The following is a 14,155-nucleotide window of genomic DNA, read 5'->3' as shown; positions in this document are numbered from 1 at the left end:
GCGCGTCAACTACCCACAGTGACATTCCAGCGCCAGCGTTGCGGTCGATTGCAGATGGACAAAGCATGGGAGAGATGTTCAACGCACAGCCGCTGCTTTATTCGGAGGAATTCGCTTCAAGTGGTGACAACTGCCGAAATGCAGAACCCAGAGGCCAAAACCTCAGTGTTCTTCCGGCAGATCGGCACGAAGACTTCGGGTTTATCTGAAAACAAAATCCATGGGGTACACCTGATAATACTTTAAGTTTGCTGCGTGGCGGCCACTCTAGGGGATGCAAGGGAAAAATGTTGTTTGAGCTCGACCACAGCTGGATATGGAGACTTTTTGGTGGTGTTGGGACCACGATATGCATCCTCGACATGCCCCTCGCCCAACGAAAGTTGAATCTTCAACTTTCGTTCTTTGAAGAGCACTAAGAGCACAGTACTGAATAAAGATAGGACACACGTCATTTGCACGAAAGATGCAGCTTGTCCCAATTGCAGCGCAGGCGTCCAGCGACGTCCACACACCTCGCGGTGAGTTATCATCGTCCTCAACAACTTCCGAGCGCGTGGTCGTCATCGGGACGCTTGGCTGCGTGCTGGCGGCTCTGCTGCGCCGAAGCTTCATGCTCGCGCGAGGGGTCGACCGGACGTCCAGGAGATCCTCGAGCTTAACGGAGCCCCTCGTGCCCCCGCGGCTAAAAGCTGATTCCGACCTGTACCAACTGCTCGAGCGACACAAGAACGCCCAGAATGCGTTGCGGTGCCAAGCGCTCGACGCCTTCCGAGGCCTCACACTGTGTCTCATGGTGTTCGTCAACTACGGAGGTACAGAATCGACCAACCTGTAGCAATAGTACTGTACACCTTCAGTAAATTCATAGCCGATATCCTGTCATATTTTCCAGGTGGCGGCTTCGCAGTCTGCACTCACAGTGCCTGGGATGGCCTGACCGTCGCCGATTTGGTGTTCCCGTGGTACGTCTTACTCTACTTGGGTGTTGTGGAGATTTGTTCCCTTCCTCTTACTGTTAACGATACTTATTTTTTTAAGGTTTGCGTGGATCCTCGGGTTTAGTCTCTTTTTATCTTCTTCCTCTCGTCGCGATGAATCTATAGTGCGGACATTCGCAGGCATTGGCCAGCGAACGATAAAGCTCTTCGTGCTGGGTCTGTTCATTAACAATGGAGACAGCTGGAGTGACTGGAGAATTCCCGGAGTACTGCAGGCGCTTAGTGCCGCGTATCTGATCGTTGCTGTTGCTGACTGGGGGTTATCACGGCGCCCTGGAAGAATTTTCCAGCAATACCATGTTTCGAAGTTCGTGGGCTGGCATTTCATGTGTGGTGTGATCCCTCTAGTTTTTCTGAATCTGGTGCTGACCTTCAAGCTGCCCGTACCTGGCTGTCCGACAGGATACATCGGCCCAGGAGGTCTGGCAGATGATGGCGCGTATCGAAATTGCACGGGTGGTGCGCATCTGTACGTGGATACGCTGGTGTTTGGGCGGCAGCATCTTTTCCAGACACCTACGTGCCAGCAGCGCTACCAAACTGGTCCATACGACCCGGAGGGGCTGCTTAACTGGCTGATGGTGGCTACTACTGCCTATATCGGCTATTTACAAGGGGCTCTGTTCATGATAACCCAAGAGCTGTCTAATGCACCGACGAGCGAAGTGCGTAGACGTCAAATACGGAACCTCGTGGTTTGTGGAAGTGCTCTAGTTTTGCTCAGCGTTGTGAGCGGAGGGCTCTGGGCGTTTCCTCGTGGGCCGTGGATTCCACTCAACAAGAACTTGTGGTCACTGTCGTACGTGCAGCTAAGTTCAGGCTTAGCAGCATGGCTACTCGCACTGCTCGTGAAACTTATTGATGGTGCAGCGAGTGTGAAGTGGTGGGGCACAGCTTGTATTGCAGTCGGGAGGAACTCGATAGCACTCTACATCATGGTACTGCGTTTCGCTTCGTTTTTCACGACGTTGCGAGTGCTGATTTTGTGTCTGTGGTCCGTACAGCACGAAGTGTGCCAACACTTCGCCCCATTCTCGCCGAAACCATTGAGAATGACTGAAGAAATTACCCACTTGGAGGTGCTGCTGTACAATCTCGTTGGTGTAGTCACGTACGTTTGTCATGCTCGTTCTAACCTGCGTAGATCTCTCCATACTAACGGATCTGGTGGTGTGGTGCTTTCAGGTGGGTTGTAGTCGCGCAATGGCTGGATCTTCACGAAATCTTCATCAAGATATAAGGGTCCACGACAGGAAAACTTGTGGCGTGCTTCAAGTCAGCCAAATCAATGCTACCGTTTGACTTCCTTCAAGTCTTGCTGTGTGTTTCTATTGTTTACTTTTGTAGTACGGTAGCTAAAATGCGGCTAGTCTGGTACCCTGACATAGTTTTATTGTGATTATAGGACAGCCACGAAAAGTCCTGTCGAAGAACGTGGCAGCCCAAACGCGGGGGAGCTGTCGATGACCCTAGGTTCATCCACCTCCACAAAGAGAACTTGTGACCGGCTAGATCCGTATTTCTCGATCCACGAGTCTATCGCAGCATCCGCGTAGGGGTCCATTGACGGCATGACGTAGTCGACCAACCTCTCCGCAACGTAGCTCGAAGCCTCCACGCTGTTTGAGTCAATCAAATCCGAACAACTCTGAGCGACCAGGTCATCGTTCTCTCGCCACAAAGTCCAGAACCACCGGTCGCCCCAGAAGTCGACGTCTCCGTCGCCTGCAAAGCTGAACCCGTCCAGTTCCTCCTCACTCTCACTGCTGCTCCAATCTCCGTCGTCGTCTTCGTCTTCTTCATCGTCATACATCTCAGAGCCGGAGCTGTCAGTGATGTCGTCATTGGTGCAATCCAAACAGCACTTGGAAGAGCAGGGCGCGAAGAGATCTTCCGCCCAGAGTTCGGACGTTGGGCCCTCCAGCATCACTGGCTCGGCGCTCCACCGCATCGCCCGATCCAGCAGCTCGAGAGTGCTCCACGGGAGCCCCACGACCGTCCGGAAGGTGCGCGCGACGAGCGCCATCGCCACTGCCGCGTTTTCGGTCGTTCTCTTGAGTTTACTCGTTCCTGCACTTGAGACTGCGTCGTAAGCGCTGGAATTCTGAAGTGCCGCCGCTGCCCGCCAGCTAGCAGAGCTCCATCTTGGGCCCGCACAGCAGAATTTCTGGAGAAAAACGGTTTGACGCGACACCCGCGGCAGAGTCTACCGCTTCAACCACTTCAACATACACGGACTCAAGATGGCTACAGTCTCTATTAGCGAGCGTTAGCAAGAAAATTTGAGCGCGAGACCTCTTGGAAGGTGTCGACGTCCTGCTGCGCTGGACAACACGTCCAGGCTCTCTCTGCCGTGACAGGCGTCCGTGGACGGATCCGTCCACTACGTAAGCGACTTGAAATTATGGCAGTCACTTGGTCTCGGCGTGAAAATACGCGCCGGTATGGCGCTCAGAGCGACGTTCCCGCTGCTATAATCCAACGTGGTCGGTGGCTTTGGGCTTATATAGTACATTTGCCGGTCAGCCGGCAGTTGTCCAGCACAGTGAGGGTACTGCTGTCCTCCGCAGCAGTGAGTCTGGCTATAGAATTGATCCGAGTGAGTCGAGCTGTAATGCGCTCGCTCACCCTACAGCACAGGGATGTAGAACCCGGCGAGGTGTGGAGGCAGCGCTTGGGATTCCTGACATTCATCGCCCGAGTCGCGTTCGGGAACCGTCGCTACGTAGGCGAAGTCGGACCTGTTCGAGCCATAGCGATCGACCCAGGAATCGACGACGCCGTCCGCGCCAAAGTCAATCGATGGCATGGCGTACATCGTGGGGCGCCGGTAGTGCTCGTCGCCGCGTTCGAGTCCGAACTCGTCCAGGTCCGCGCTGCGTTGGCTGGCCGTTTCGTACTTCTCCTCGAAACTTTGGACGCTGTTTGTCGAGCTGGGCGGCGTCCAGTACCACCGCTCGCCTTGGTACGCGTACGACGCGCACGAGGACGTGTCATTGTCCTCGTCCTCGCCTTCGTCGTCCGAGTACCCGTCGAGACTCACTTCGTCGCTGCTCCAATCTGCATCTTCGTCGCTCGAGAACACGCCGGAGCTGCAGCTGTCTGTGAGTTCGTCCTCCATGCAGGCCAAGACGGCCGAGATGGCGACCCCCTTCGTTGTGGTGAAGACGTCGTCGGCCCACTTGGGGCCTTTCGGCTCCGGCGGGACGCTCCACAGCAGAGTCTGCTCCATGTGCTTCAGGACGCTCCAGGGCATCGTGGTGACAGTGTCGACCACCGACCTGATTGCCAACGTGGCGGCCGGGAGAACCATGGTCTGCCGTCGTCACGGGCCTGTCCGACACTTCCTGCGATTCCACGTCCGTCGCTCTGCTTGGGAAGTGAAGGAGCCGAGCAGAAACCGCAGCGTGCGACCAGCGGATTTCCCACTCGGGCGTCCACCGCTCGCTGCCCCCTTTTCAACTGGAAACTCCCGCCCTTCTACGCGGTTGCGTCGCAGCTCGGTGCAAAGTGGGCAGCGTCAAGGTCAGGCCCGCTTGTCTCCGAGGCCGACAAATCCCTTGTGCTGCCGGCGCGGACCGAGAAAATGACTGGAACAGCTGCGCGGGTTGCGCGTAGCGAGCGAGTCAATGCGCCAAGTGGCGAGTGTGTGAGGATTCCGACGTGCCGGCGTGGCGGCTCAGTGGAGGCGATGACCCGGTGTCTTATCCCCCGTGACGAGCTACGTCGCCGCGCTCGCGTGCTGTGATTCACTTGTCATGGAGTCGCGACAAGCTCTGCATCTCTTCAAGATTGCCGTTGATCTCTTCCAACTGAACTAGGAGCCGTTACAGGACGGCGTTACCGCAACATAATTTCGACAAGATGACACGTCTTGCTGCACCATAGTGAGGCATTTTACCACAACAAGCACCACAGCATGCAACCTCATGTTGGGTTCACCGCAATCGATCGAGAGTAGGTTTGGATTAATTACGGAAACTCCAAAAGTTACCGACCCTTTTTGAGAAAATCGCATTAGACTCCAAGCGGCTGTTAGTGCAAAACGAGAATGGACCCAGAGGGCGCTGGCACCAACGCGATGTCGCCGCCTTTGGTGCATCCGCCCTCAAGCAACGAAGGCACGAGCTTGTCCAGGACTCAAAGGGCTGAGTTGTGCAAGGGACTGCTGAGGTCTAGGATCAATGTGATTGAGGCCATGGAAGACAGGCTGGAGAGAATTACGAAGTATTCCTTCAAGCTACTGAACGAGCGCGACGAGCTAGCTGCGGTGATCGCCGACAAAAAGAGGAGCCTATTCGGCTGGCCGCTGCTCTCGGTGTGTCGATGCGTAACACTGAGTATGTGGTATCGTACTCTGTGATGCTGGAGCAATATTGCGAGGGCAAGACTAGCCAGACTAGGCGCTGTCATGGGACCATTAGCCTAAAGATGAAGGAATGCATCTGAGTTTTTTTTGAGTCGGCAATTAGTCTTCATTAATGTCTTAACGGACGCCAATAATTCGAGATCTGTTGCTTCTACAGCCTTCGCTACTTTGTTCACCATGGTGCTTTCTTCGGGTTGCATTAATATCATCCACATAATGCGTAGCCGCATCTCGGCAATATCATCTTCTGTCACAGTGGCCTTATTAAAGCAAAAACTGTATTTCAGCATGGAATACACTTGGGCGATGACAAAAACTCAGCATGATGTGCCATCAGGCTGCCTTGGCGCATCGAGCCAAACTCCGTACTCCTCTATTGGGTACTCGACATCGGGCATTGTGTTCCGATGACCATAACACAAAAACGGCAACACCTTCTCCTCGAAGGGGCGATTCTATCGTACCACAGTATGCGCCCTCGCACAGTGGCTCGTAGTAGTAAGGCGTGATAGATGGCGTTTCCGTCTGGTCCGAGATGCTGACGATAATGACACCCCAGTGTATGTTGCTGAGATGGACCGGCAACACAACATAATGCGTGCTTGAAGTTCGTGTTATTGGTGGGTCTGGAGAGCACAGAGTCACCGCAAAAGAGTCCAATGCGCAGCAATCTTCTAGTGTGTCACAGATGCACTTGATACTGAAATTGATGATAGTATCAGAGAGCATTCGATCGCGCGCAATCATCTCAACCATCCACTCAAGCTTCACGGCGTTGAACTTATTGACTGTGTTGTAAAACTCATGCATCCTGTAGATCGCCTCGCTGCGATATAGCAATAAAACGGTTAGGCAACACAACGAGCAACACAGTTTGTTACACATAAAGCGACACAATGAGAGTAGCATAAAGAAATATCCTAAAGCGAGCACAAAACTTGTAAACTTCGGTGTCCCACCCGGCAAATAGGCCAAGATTCCTCAGCAGTTCCCTACGGATACTCACCATCTACAATCGGGTTGATGTACTTGGACTTCGGACGCTTTTTCTTCTCTGTACCTACTACCGCGTCCAGTTGATGACAAGATTCTTCGGAATCACGAAGTTGTAGCCGTAATCGTCTGGGTAGACGTGATCGCGGTGACAGCGTGCAACGCGCGCGTTCCTAAAGTCGTCGTTCATGATAGTGGGGTAGCTGGCAAGGATTTCACTGGCATGGTTGCGGTCGATAGTGTCTCTTGCCCGATCCAAAATATGCGAAAGTGAAGGAACACACCTGTTGGGGAGAGAAATAGCTGCCAACTTTTGGGCTTTAGCAAACTTTGTCAACCGGGTTTGTTTCAACTGGGCTCTGGTATTGTACCTCGGCTTAGGTTGCAGAATGCGAAGCACCTCAAGAATTCCGCCTTTGCTTGAAACCTTCGCTGAACGCTGTTTAGTTTGTCCGTGAGCTGCCGCTTTCGTCGGGTACGATTTCTTTGGGGCACCGCGTTTTTCGAAGGGCGCCTTGGCATTCCTACAGGTTTTGGTAGGTTGAGGTTGGGATCAGAATCCTTGCCCCAAATTACCGGCTTTTACTCCTGTGTTGCCTGACTTTGTTCGCCCTCTTCCCCCTGGACAATCCTGTTGCTAGTGGCGTCTGGAATGGTTTTGCTGGCGAATGCTGGACAAATGATGGATTAACCGAACACGAGGGGATGCATGACGCGGCGGAAGCAACAGATGCAGCAACAGAACCGGCAACAGATGCAGCAACACAGCTTATGCTACCTCAGAAAATGCAGACGGAATGCAGTGGAGACATTCGGTCACCCCCGTAAAAACCAGCGCGGTGTCATCTACGTTAAGATTATGCGTCGGGAACGCGCCAATATTGTTGTACTTTCATCAGGAGGAAAGTATTGCTACACTAAAGCTGTGTTAGAGCCTGTGATGGAACACCTTGCTGGGTTGTCGACTCCTACGTTTGTCGCTCCTCTCTGAGTTACTGTGGGTGACGAAGCCACATAAAGCCACACACTCAGCAACATAATTAGCAACACATTCAGCAACCTAATTAGCAACACAACTACACCATAGTAAGCAATCTAATATAATCCGCACCAGTAGATGAGTTTGCCAAATGCATTTTCCATCCGTTCTCGCTGTGACACCTTCAAGTTGTACTTCAGCCTCCTGAAAGACTTCCGCCAGTACGTAACTGTGTGGAATTGACAGATCAAGACTGTTGCGTCGGGGAATACCCTTTCTAGCACTCACCACTCCATAAAACCCTTGCCGATAGAGAACGTCTGAACGCAGCTCCACGATGGGTTGTGCCGCTTAAAGAATTCCAAAATACGCTCCACAGTGCCGTCCTTCTGGTCCAATGCAAGAAAATCAAGCACCGGAATCCCTCTCCCCGTTGCAGACATTACAACCAGATTACCTGCGTTATCAACAAAACGGTTAAGAATGTTTAGTAAATGACTGACCCCCCAGTAAAATGGTACTTACCGAGATGATAACCCAAGTTATTTGTTCCGTGGGTCCAATCCATCACCAAACTTTCACCCCATTGCTTGAAACATGTCTTCTATATTGCATCTCGATAACACAGGTAATGTCCATCTGATGTTGCACTAGCAGCACGTCGTGATCGTCAACCCGAACAAATGCTTCCAGCAGCAGTCTCGTCCTTTCGACTGTAGTAGAGCCCAGTACTTGCTGCAATAAATTCCTTGTTTGCTGCGGGCTCAGGACCATATCTGTATATTAACGTATAAAAGCGTAGCAACATTAATATCAATTGAGCCTACTGCAATTCATGAAAGTACGCAATGAAAAACAGCAATAGCACTAGAGGCAGCGCATTCACCAGCGGCGCCCACCCAGCTCATTCGAAAGGTACCGTCCAATAGCCGCAGTACTTGCTTTCATCTCTGTCATCAGACCCAGGTCCTTGCGAACCTTGGGGGTTAGTGGCATAGTTTTCGCGCCCTTGTAGGAATCGTAGATGGTCTTGGTCGACTTGTGGTTATGCACCGCGATCTACATGAGCATAGTAGCAATTAGTTCCGTGTCTCTAAAGGTTAGAAGCACATGCAATACCTCCGTGTCTTCATCTACGACCACCATCCACTTTACGACTCCTTTCTGCACGACATTTGCCGACCGCACCATGAAACTGGCTTCGCATCCGGTGTAGCACTGCCCAGAGCGGCGTCGCCCCTCACCACGAGCCGACTGGGTTGCACCGTGGGTGCACCACATGCGCTTGAAGCTCTGGGAGAAGTGATCGGGTATCTTTATAACCCCAGGATGCTAAGCAACACAAACCGCAACATAAACAGTAAAGCAACGCGAAACACAACACAAGGACATGAATACAAACACCATAGCGCCACAGCAATAGAACGAACTTGTTGTGCTTCTCCCGTGTTTGGGGGTTTCGCACACGGTAAAGCACCAGGTGCTTGTCTTGGTATTTTTTAAGCTCGTCGGCGATGTCGCCCAGCCCGCGAAGTGCTTCTTGGGGAAACTTGGATTCAAGTTTGGAAGAGCTTGGTGCGCTTTGGTTATCTGCTGGCGATCTTTCCATGTTTTCGTTCTGCGACGATCTAGATGACGCGCTGGCGAGGTCATCACATCGAGATCAGGTTCATCATCAATACTCGCGGATTCCTTTTGTCGCCCTGTGGCGCGCTTGCGATGAGGGCTAACCCCTGGAGAGGCTTTCGGTGAGTCAGCTCTCTTCTTTGGGTTCACAATTGGCGTATGTGGTGCCTGATTGTCACGAGAGAGCAGAGCAATTGCTGCAGCTTCGGCTTCAGCTCGATCGCGAGCCGCACGCTCATACTGACGGATGGGGTCCTCGCGTTCTGTGTTCGTAGCGCACCAAGATACAATAATACAAAATTAGTCTGCAGCATTATATAAAACGCAACATAACAAGAAACATAGTAGGCAACATCTCGAAGCAAGATACCTGGAAGTTGTTTGTCACGATCTTCCACTTCCATCGCGTCGTCATCCCCGTAACATTTACTTTCAACGTCTCCGCTCTGAACGGTGCCATCCTTTGCCTCCTCGACGTCCACCACATCCTCCTCCTCGACCAGGTCGTCCATGGCGTCGTCGTCGTCGTCGTCTTCATCGCCGCCGTCCTCGACGTAGTTCTCATCGTCCGCGTCGTCCTTTGTCAGACCTTGGGCTGCTTGGACGTAGTCGACCGCCTTGCGAGGTCGTAACCGGCCACGACGCCCTAAATGCTGCTCGTTAGTGTATACTCAGGATACCCACACCACACCTTGTTCACCGAGCGCTACCTCGCGGGCTTGGTGCCCCGCCATCGTCGACGCTTCCGTGCTGATTTCTTCTTCCTTTCCCCCCGTTGACGTAGAACAAAATGGGAGGCCAGGAGCGTCGTACCTAAACGAAACCAAATATATCGCAAATTTCCTGCTTTCAGCTATTGACATTTTTTGCGAAAGATAAAATCGATAAATTACCAAGCAACACTTATGGTGCTCTAAGCAGGTATATCGTCGCGTTGTAGTTATGTTGTAGCAGCGCGACTCCCGTTACAGTACGCTGCTTCAACGTGGGTATCTCTGAAGCGATTTCTGAAGCAGCGGCGTTACTCGCACCAACTTTACCAACTTTCTGGACGGACGGCTACTGTTGCTGCAGCGCTGGCTCTTCCGAATGAGCCTCACCCAACGTCAATGTCATTGCCTTCCCCCGCGCTGCGTCACTGGTGTCGCGTTGGTATGGCTGATCGACGTCGAGCTTGAAGTACTGAGCTCTTGGTCATACACTTAAAGCTGCATTACGCACACAAGTACTATCGAAACGCTACGCTGAATTTTCTGTCACTTACTTCTTCCTCCTCTTCATGTCCAGGTACCTAAGCGATAAGAGCCCACAATGCTGCACGGTCGCTTGGAGGTTGGCGCGCTCGACGCACGCCTTGAATACACCATCGGCGTTGCTCACAGCCAGACCTCGTCCGTGCGGTCGGTGATACTCGAATCGTTCGAGTCGCGAATGGATGACGACATGGAGTCGCTGCCCATGCGGTATCGCCACGGGTGGATCATATCCTCGCGAGTGATAGAGCTGTCGTGGAAACTGTACTTGAGCGCTTCGTCCAGCGCGTCTTCGTCAGCCGTGAGCCGTCCTGCCTCGGACGGCGCCAGGGTCTTGCTAGTTCTGGTCACCGGCGACCGGCGGTCCTCACTGAAGAAGAACATCTCCCAACACTCTTGGCAGTAAAGTTCACGTGGTTCGCCAGCAACGTCCAGCTCCGCAAGCTCGCCAGTGGCACCACATCGGTAGCAGTGCTGGTCCTCCGTGTCACGCCCCAGCTGTGACACACCCAGCGGGAGTGCAGTAGAGCCAACCGCCATGGTAGAGTGACGCTCGAACTGCAACTCCATCTGCAGGCTCTGGAGGATCTCCTGGATCTCGTCGATCATGCTCTTCTTCACGAGAACCATGAGGGCGGGCTTGTCCTTGATAACCTCGCGCACATCCGGAATGTTGCGGAACATTTCATTCACGAGAGGATTGCTGAGCGCACCATCCTCGAACTCTTCCTCTTCTTCTTCATGGTCTCCATGCTCCACGGGCTCCTCATGCTCGCCATGCACCTTGGGCTCCTCATGCTCATGCACATTGGGCTTGTCATGCGCTTCGGGTTCATCACGGTGTTCAGTCTCACCGCCCTCCTCTTCTTGCACCTGGTCCAGCATCATGCCCAACGACGTGTTCATAGACTCCTTGTGTGCATGCTTCTTCTCGTTCTCCTCCTCCTCATCGTCGTCGACAAACTCCTCGTGCTCTTCGTCGTCGTGAGCACCATCCTTGAGTGGGAGGTCAAGCAGATCGTCGAGTGACGCCACGCTCGCTGCTAAGTCACGCTCATTCGAACTGTCGACGCTAGCAACATCGTCATCGTCGTGTTGCTTGGGGTCCTTCTCAGCCTCGTCCTCCTCCGCATGTGCAAGCTTCTCGACCTCCTCCTCTACCAACTCAATCACCTTCGGAACATCCTCCTCATGCTTGTCCTCCTCACTAACTGGCTCCACGTCGTCCTGCACTTCAGTAACAACCACCTCCGGCTCGGCGACTTCAACCTCCTTCACGCTACTGTCACCACTCACCTCCACAACAGTGTCATCAGTAGCCTCTGTAGACACTACTTGCTTCTCCTGGTGCTCCTCTGTCTTGTCCGCCTCACCCTCATCCGTTGAAGGAACCGGTGTTGCGCTGCTTGAAGTAGGGTGCTGCTCCGTCAGACTACCGTCACCCTTCACGACAAAATCCTTTAGAGAAATGAAGTCCTCAGCAGGCGCAGCAGACACCGAGGGAGTGGTCACACTTGGGGGAGCATCACTGCTGACCGAAGAAGAAGGTCCCACCGAGGAAAGTGGTGGGGTTACAACCGGTGGCTGAATAGAGATGTCCTTTTGCATCTTCGCGAAGCTCTCGTCCAGGTTGTGCCCGAAGACCCCGCTCTTCTTGAAATCTACGCCATTGCCATGACCACCGACCACTTCGACCTTGGTCTCCAATTCATGCGCCACCATATCGCCGTCCTTCTGGGCCGGATTGTGGTTAGACGCCACAGCATCGTCCTGCAGGATGGAGTACGATAGGTACTTAGAGTGCGTCTTCCGCCCCAGCGGGTTACCAGGCGTTCGAGGCAGCTGGGGGTCCTTCGATGCAGGCTCGTCGTCTGAGCTTCCCTCCTTGGCCAGGCATGCCTTGGCGTAGATAAACATGAGCTTAGCTTGCACCGTTCCTTCCTTGATGTTGAGCAGTGGCACTCCTCCGAACTCGCACTCCTCCCTCGGTTTTCCAGTTGCGCGCGCGACGACGTCAGCGGCCTCCTCGAAGCTCATGTGCGACGAGTTACTGAGTAGACTATCACGCGAAGCCACGCGCGGCCGCGCAACAGCGGGAGGAATCGTAACCGGAGGTGGTGGAACGGCCTTGCTCTCCAGTTGAGCATGCTGCTGCTGGCGCCGGAGATCGTCACGCGACGCCGAACTAGAGCGAGATCGGGACGACGGCAACTGCTGGTGCTGCTGCTGGCTGTAGCGGTTGGGCTCCTCGTGCGCCGAGTGCTGCGGCCGACGGTGCGGGATGATGTGCGCGTCGATCCTGAGATCGAACTGAGGCTGCTCGTCGTCCAGGTGCTCGCGACGGAAGTCTCCATCCGTCCCGTCGTCGCCGCGCGCATAGGCGCCCGTCGAGTTGCTCGAGTAGCGTCGCTCCTTGACTTCAATGTTGGACGCGGCGAGCTGGTACTGCGGCTCGTACTCCTCGATCGGCTGCTGCTCAAAGTGCGTGCCGCTGTCCCTCGAGTAGCGCCGTCCTTCGCTGCGCGCTCCCGTGGGCTCCAGCTCGTACTCCCTGTCGTCCGAGTAGCGTCGGTCCGTCCTCTGGTGCGGCGGGGGCTGGTCCACGCTGTTGTTCCGGCGCGGCGGGCGCGGCGCGGGCTCGAACTCGGGCTGGCCCGTGGGGATCGTGGGCCTCCTGGGGCGCTCTTCGTCGTCCGCGAGCTGGGGCAGCAGCCCGCCCGCCGGGTTCACGATGCGGTTCGAGGACGCGTGGAAGCGCAGCACCACGGGCTTCTCGACCACGTGCAGCCAGCGCAGCACCTTCTCGACGCCGAGCGCCTTGGTCTTCTCGCCGTTGATGGCGATGAGCACGTCGTTGACGCACACGCGGTCCATGCCGCGCCCCTGGCCGCGGCTGGCGCTGATGAAGTCCACGCACGGCACGTTCACCTTGGAGTTGTAGGCGCGGAACGAGATGCCGAGCGAGCCGCGCTCCCACACGACGCTGTACTGCTTGCGCAGGCGGCGCTCCTCGGCCTCGGCCTTGGCGCCGCTCCTGCTCTTGTGCTTGCTCTTGCTCTTGCCCCTGCTGCTCTTCTTGCGCTCGCTGACGTCGCTCTCGATGCTCAAGTTCTGCGCGTTCGGGTCGCGGCGCTTGTGCTCGACGGCGCTGTCCGCGTCGGAGCGGCCGCGCGCGCGGCTCTGCTGCTGGCTGGACGCTCGCGCGTTGGCGGTGGCGTTGCTGCTGGTGCGGGCGCGGCCGCGCGCCGACGAGGGCTCCTCGGCGATGGCCTGCGAGACGCCGCGCTGCAGCTCGGGCACCTGCAGCGGCGAGCGGAAGTGCAGCACCATGGGCAGGCGCTCCTTGAAGAGCAGGCGCACCACCTTCTCGTAGCCCAGGCGCGTCGTCTTCTTGCCGTTCACGCTGATGAGCAGGTCGCCCTCGCGCACGCCCGCCAGCTTGAGCACCGACGGCTGCGGCAGCAGCTGCGCCACCACCGGCGGCATGTCGGCGCCCAGGTCGGGGCGCAGCACCACGCCCAGCGGGCCGGCGTTCCAGTTGATGAGGTAGTCCTGCATGCCGCTGATGCTGCTGGCGCTCGAGGGCGCCGCCATGCACTCGGAGACGACTGCGGAATGCGAGGCGCCCAGCGACGCGCGATGCCGATGCCGCGCAACAGCTGGGTGTGTACTGCACATCATGGACTGGGTTCATGGCCGTTCTCGGCGTGGCAGGTGGGCCCACTGTGGCGGCAGTGCACTGCACTACTGCACAGCACTGCATTGCGACGCTGCTGTTGTCATTGTTGCTTGACGGCATGAGCTGCGAGGCGGCAATTGCAATGGACGACTGCGGTCTGCTACTGTGTATGTAGTACGTGCGGAGGTGCTTGCTTGATGAGACGGGTGAAGTGGGTCTTTTAGCGCCGACGGCAGAGCTCCTGCGGGAGTCGCT

The 14,155-nt window shown here is 55.2% G+C and overlaps 5 protein-coding genes across 7 annotated transcripts; 1 reads left to right on the top strand and 4 right to left on the bottom strand.

Annotated features, from left to right (window-relative positions):
• Window positions 1-466: 466 nt before the first annotated feature.
• On the top strand, window positions 467-2,241 carry IUM83_11513 (Heparan-alpha-glucosaminide N-acetyltransferase; the record flags this gene model as incomplete). Its single annotated transcript, XM_067936081.1, has 5 exons — window positions 467-815; window positions 896-965; window positions 1,042-1,939; window positions 2,006-2,112; window positions 2,187-2,241. The coding sequence occupies 5 exons, from the start codon at window positions 467-469 to the stop codon at window positions 2,239-2,241; spliced, it is 1,479 nt and encodes a 492-aa protein (XP_067781737.1).
• A 159-nt stretch (window positions 2,242-2,400) lies between these two features.
• On the bottom strand, window positions 2,401-3,027 carry IUM83_11512 (uncharacterized protein; the record flags this gene model as incomplete). The annotated part of the gene is made up of 1 exon (XM_067936080.1): window positions 2,401-3,027. One exon carries the CDS (start codon window positions 3,025-3,027, stop codon window positions 2,401-2,403), a length of 627 nt encoding a protein of 208 aa, XP_067781736.1.
• A 603-nt stretch (window positions 3,028-3,630) lies between these two features.
• Window positions 3,631-4,314, bottom strand: IUM83_11511 (Geranylgeranyl transferase type-2 subunit alpha; the record flags this gene model as incomplete). Its single annotated transcript, XM_067936079.1, has 1 exon — window positions 3,631-4,314. The coding sequence occupies one exon, from the start codon at window positions 4,312-4,314 to the stop codon at window positions 3,631-3,633; it is 684 nt and encodes a 227-aa protein (XP_067781741.1).
• Window positions 4,315-7,275: 2,961 nt separating this feature from the next.
• On the bottom strand, window positions 7,276-8,533 carry IUM83_11510 (uncharacterized protein; the record flags this gene model as incomplete). Of its 3 annotated transcripts, XM_067936077.1 has the most annotated exons (7): window positions 7,276-7,358; window positions 7,475-7,524; window positions 7,631-7,799; window positions 7,868-7,946; window positions 8,024-8,118; window positions 8,242-8,401; window positions 8,462-8,533. In XM_067936077.1, 7 exons carry the CDS (start codon window positions 8,531-8,533, stop codon window positions 7,276-7,278), a joined length of 708 nt encoding a protein of 235 aa, XP_067781738.1. The 3 variants fall into 3 exon arrangements, with proteins under 3 accessions (XP_067781738.1, XP_067781739.1, XP_067781740.1); XM_067936078.1 differs by lacking the exons at window positions 8,024-8,118; window positions 8,242-8,401; window positions 8,462-8,533 and having other exon boundaries at window positions 7,868-7,910; XM_067936076.1 differs by lacking the exons at window positions 7,276-7,358; window positions 7,475-7,524; window positions 7,631-7,799; window positions 7,868-7,946 and having other exon boundaries at window positions 8,107-8,118; window positions 8,285-8,401.
• A 125-nt stretch (window positions 8,534-8,658) lies between these two features.
• IUM83_11509 (PDZ domain) lies at window positions 8,659-13,815 on the bottom strand (the record flags this gene model as incomplete). Its single annotated transcript, XM_067936075.1, has 7 exons — window positions 8,659-8,674; window positions 8,773-8,982; window positions 9,210-9,231; window positions 9,339-9,614; window positions 9,679-9,781; window positions 10,357-11,436; window positions 11,518-13,815. The coding sequence occupies 7 exons, from the start codon at window positions 13,813-13,815 to the stop codon at window positions 8,659-8,661; spliced, it is 4,005 nt and encodes a 1,334-aa protein (XP_067781854.1).
• Window positions 13,816-14,155: the final 340 nt, after the last annotated feature.

This window comes from Phytophthora cinnamomi (assembly GCF_018691715.1).
Source record: "Phytophthora cinnamomi strain GKB4 chromosome Unknown Contig114, whole genome shotgun sequence".
In the NCBI taxonomy this organism is placed as follows: domain Eukaryota; phylum Oomycota; class Peronosporomycetes; order Peronosporales; family Peronosporaceae; genus Phytophthora; species Phytophthora cinnamomi.
The sequence above is the reverse complement of the archived record's forward strand: the minus strand, read 5'-3'. Positions and strand labels throughout refer to the sequence as shown.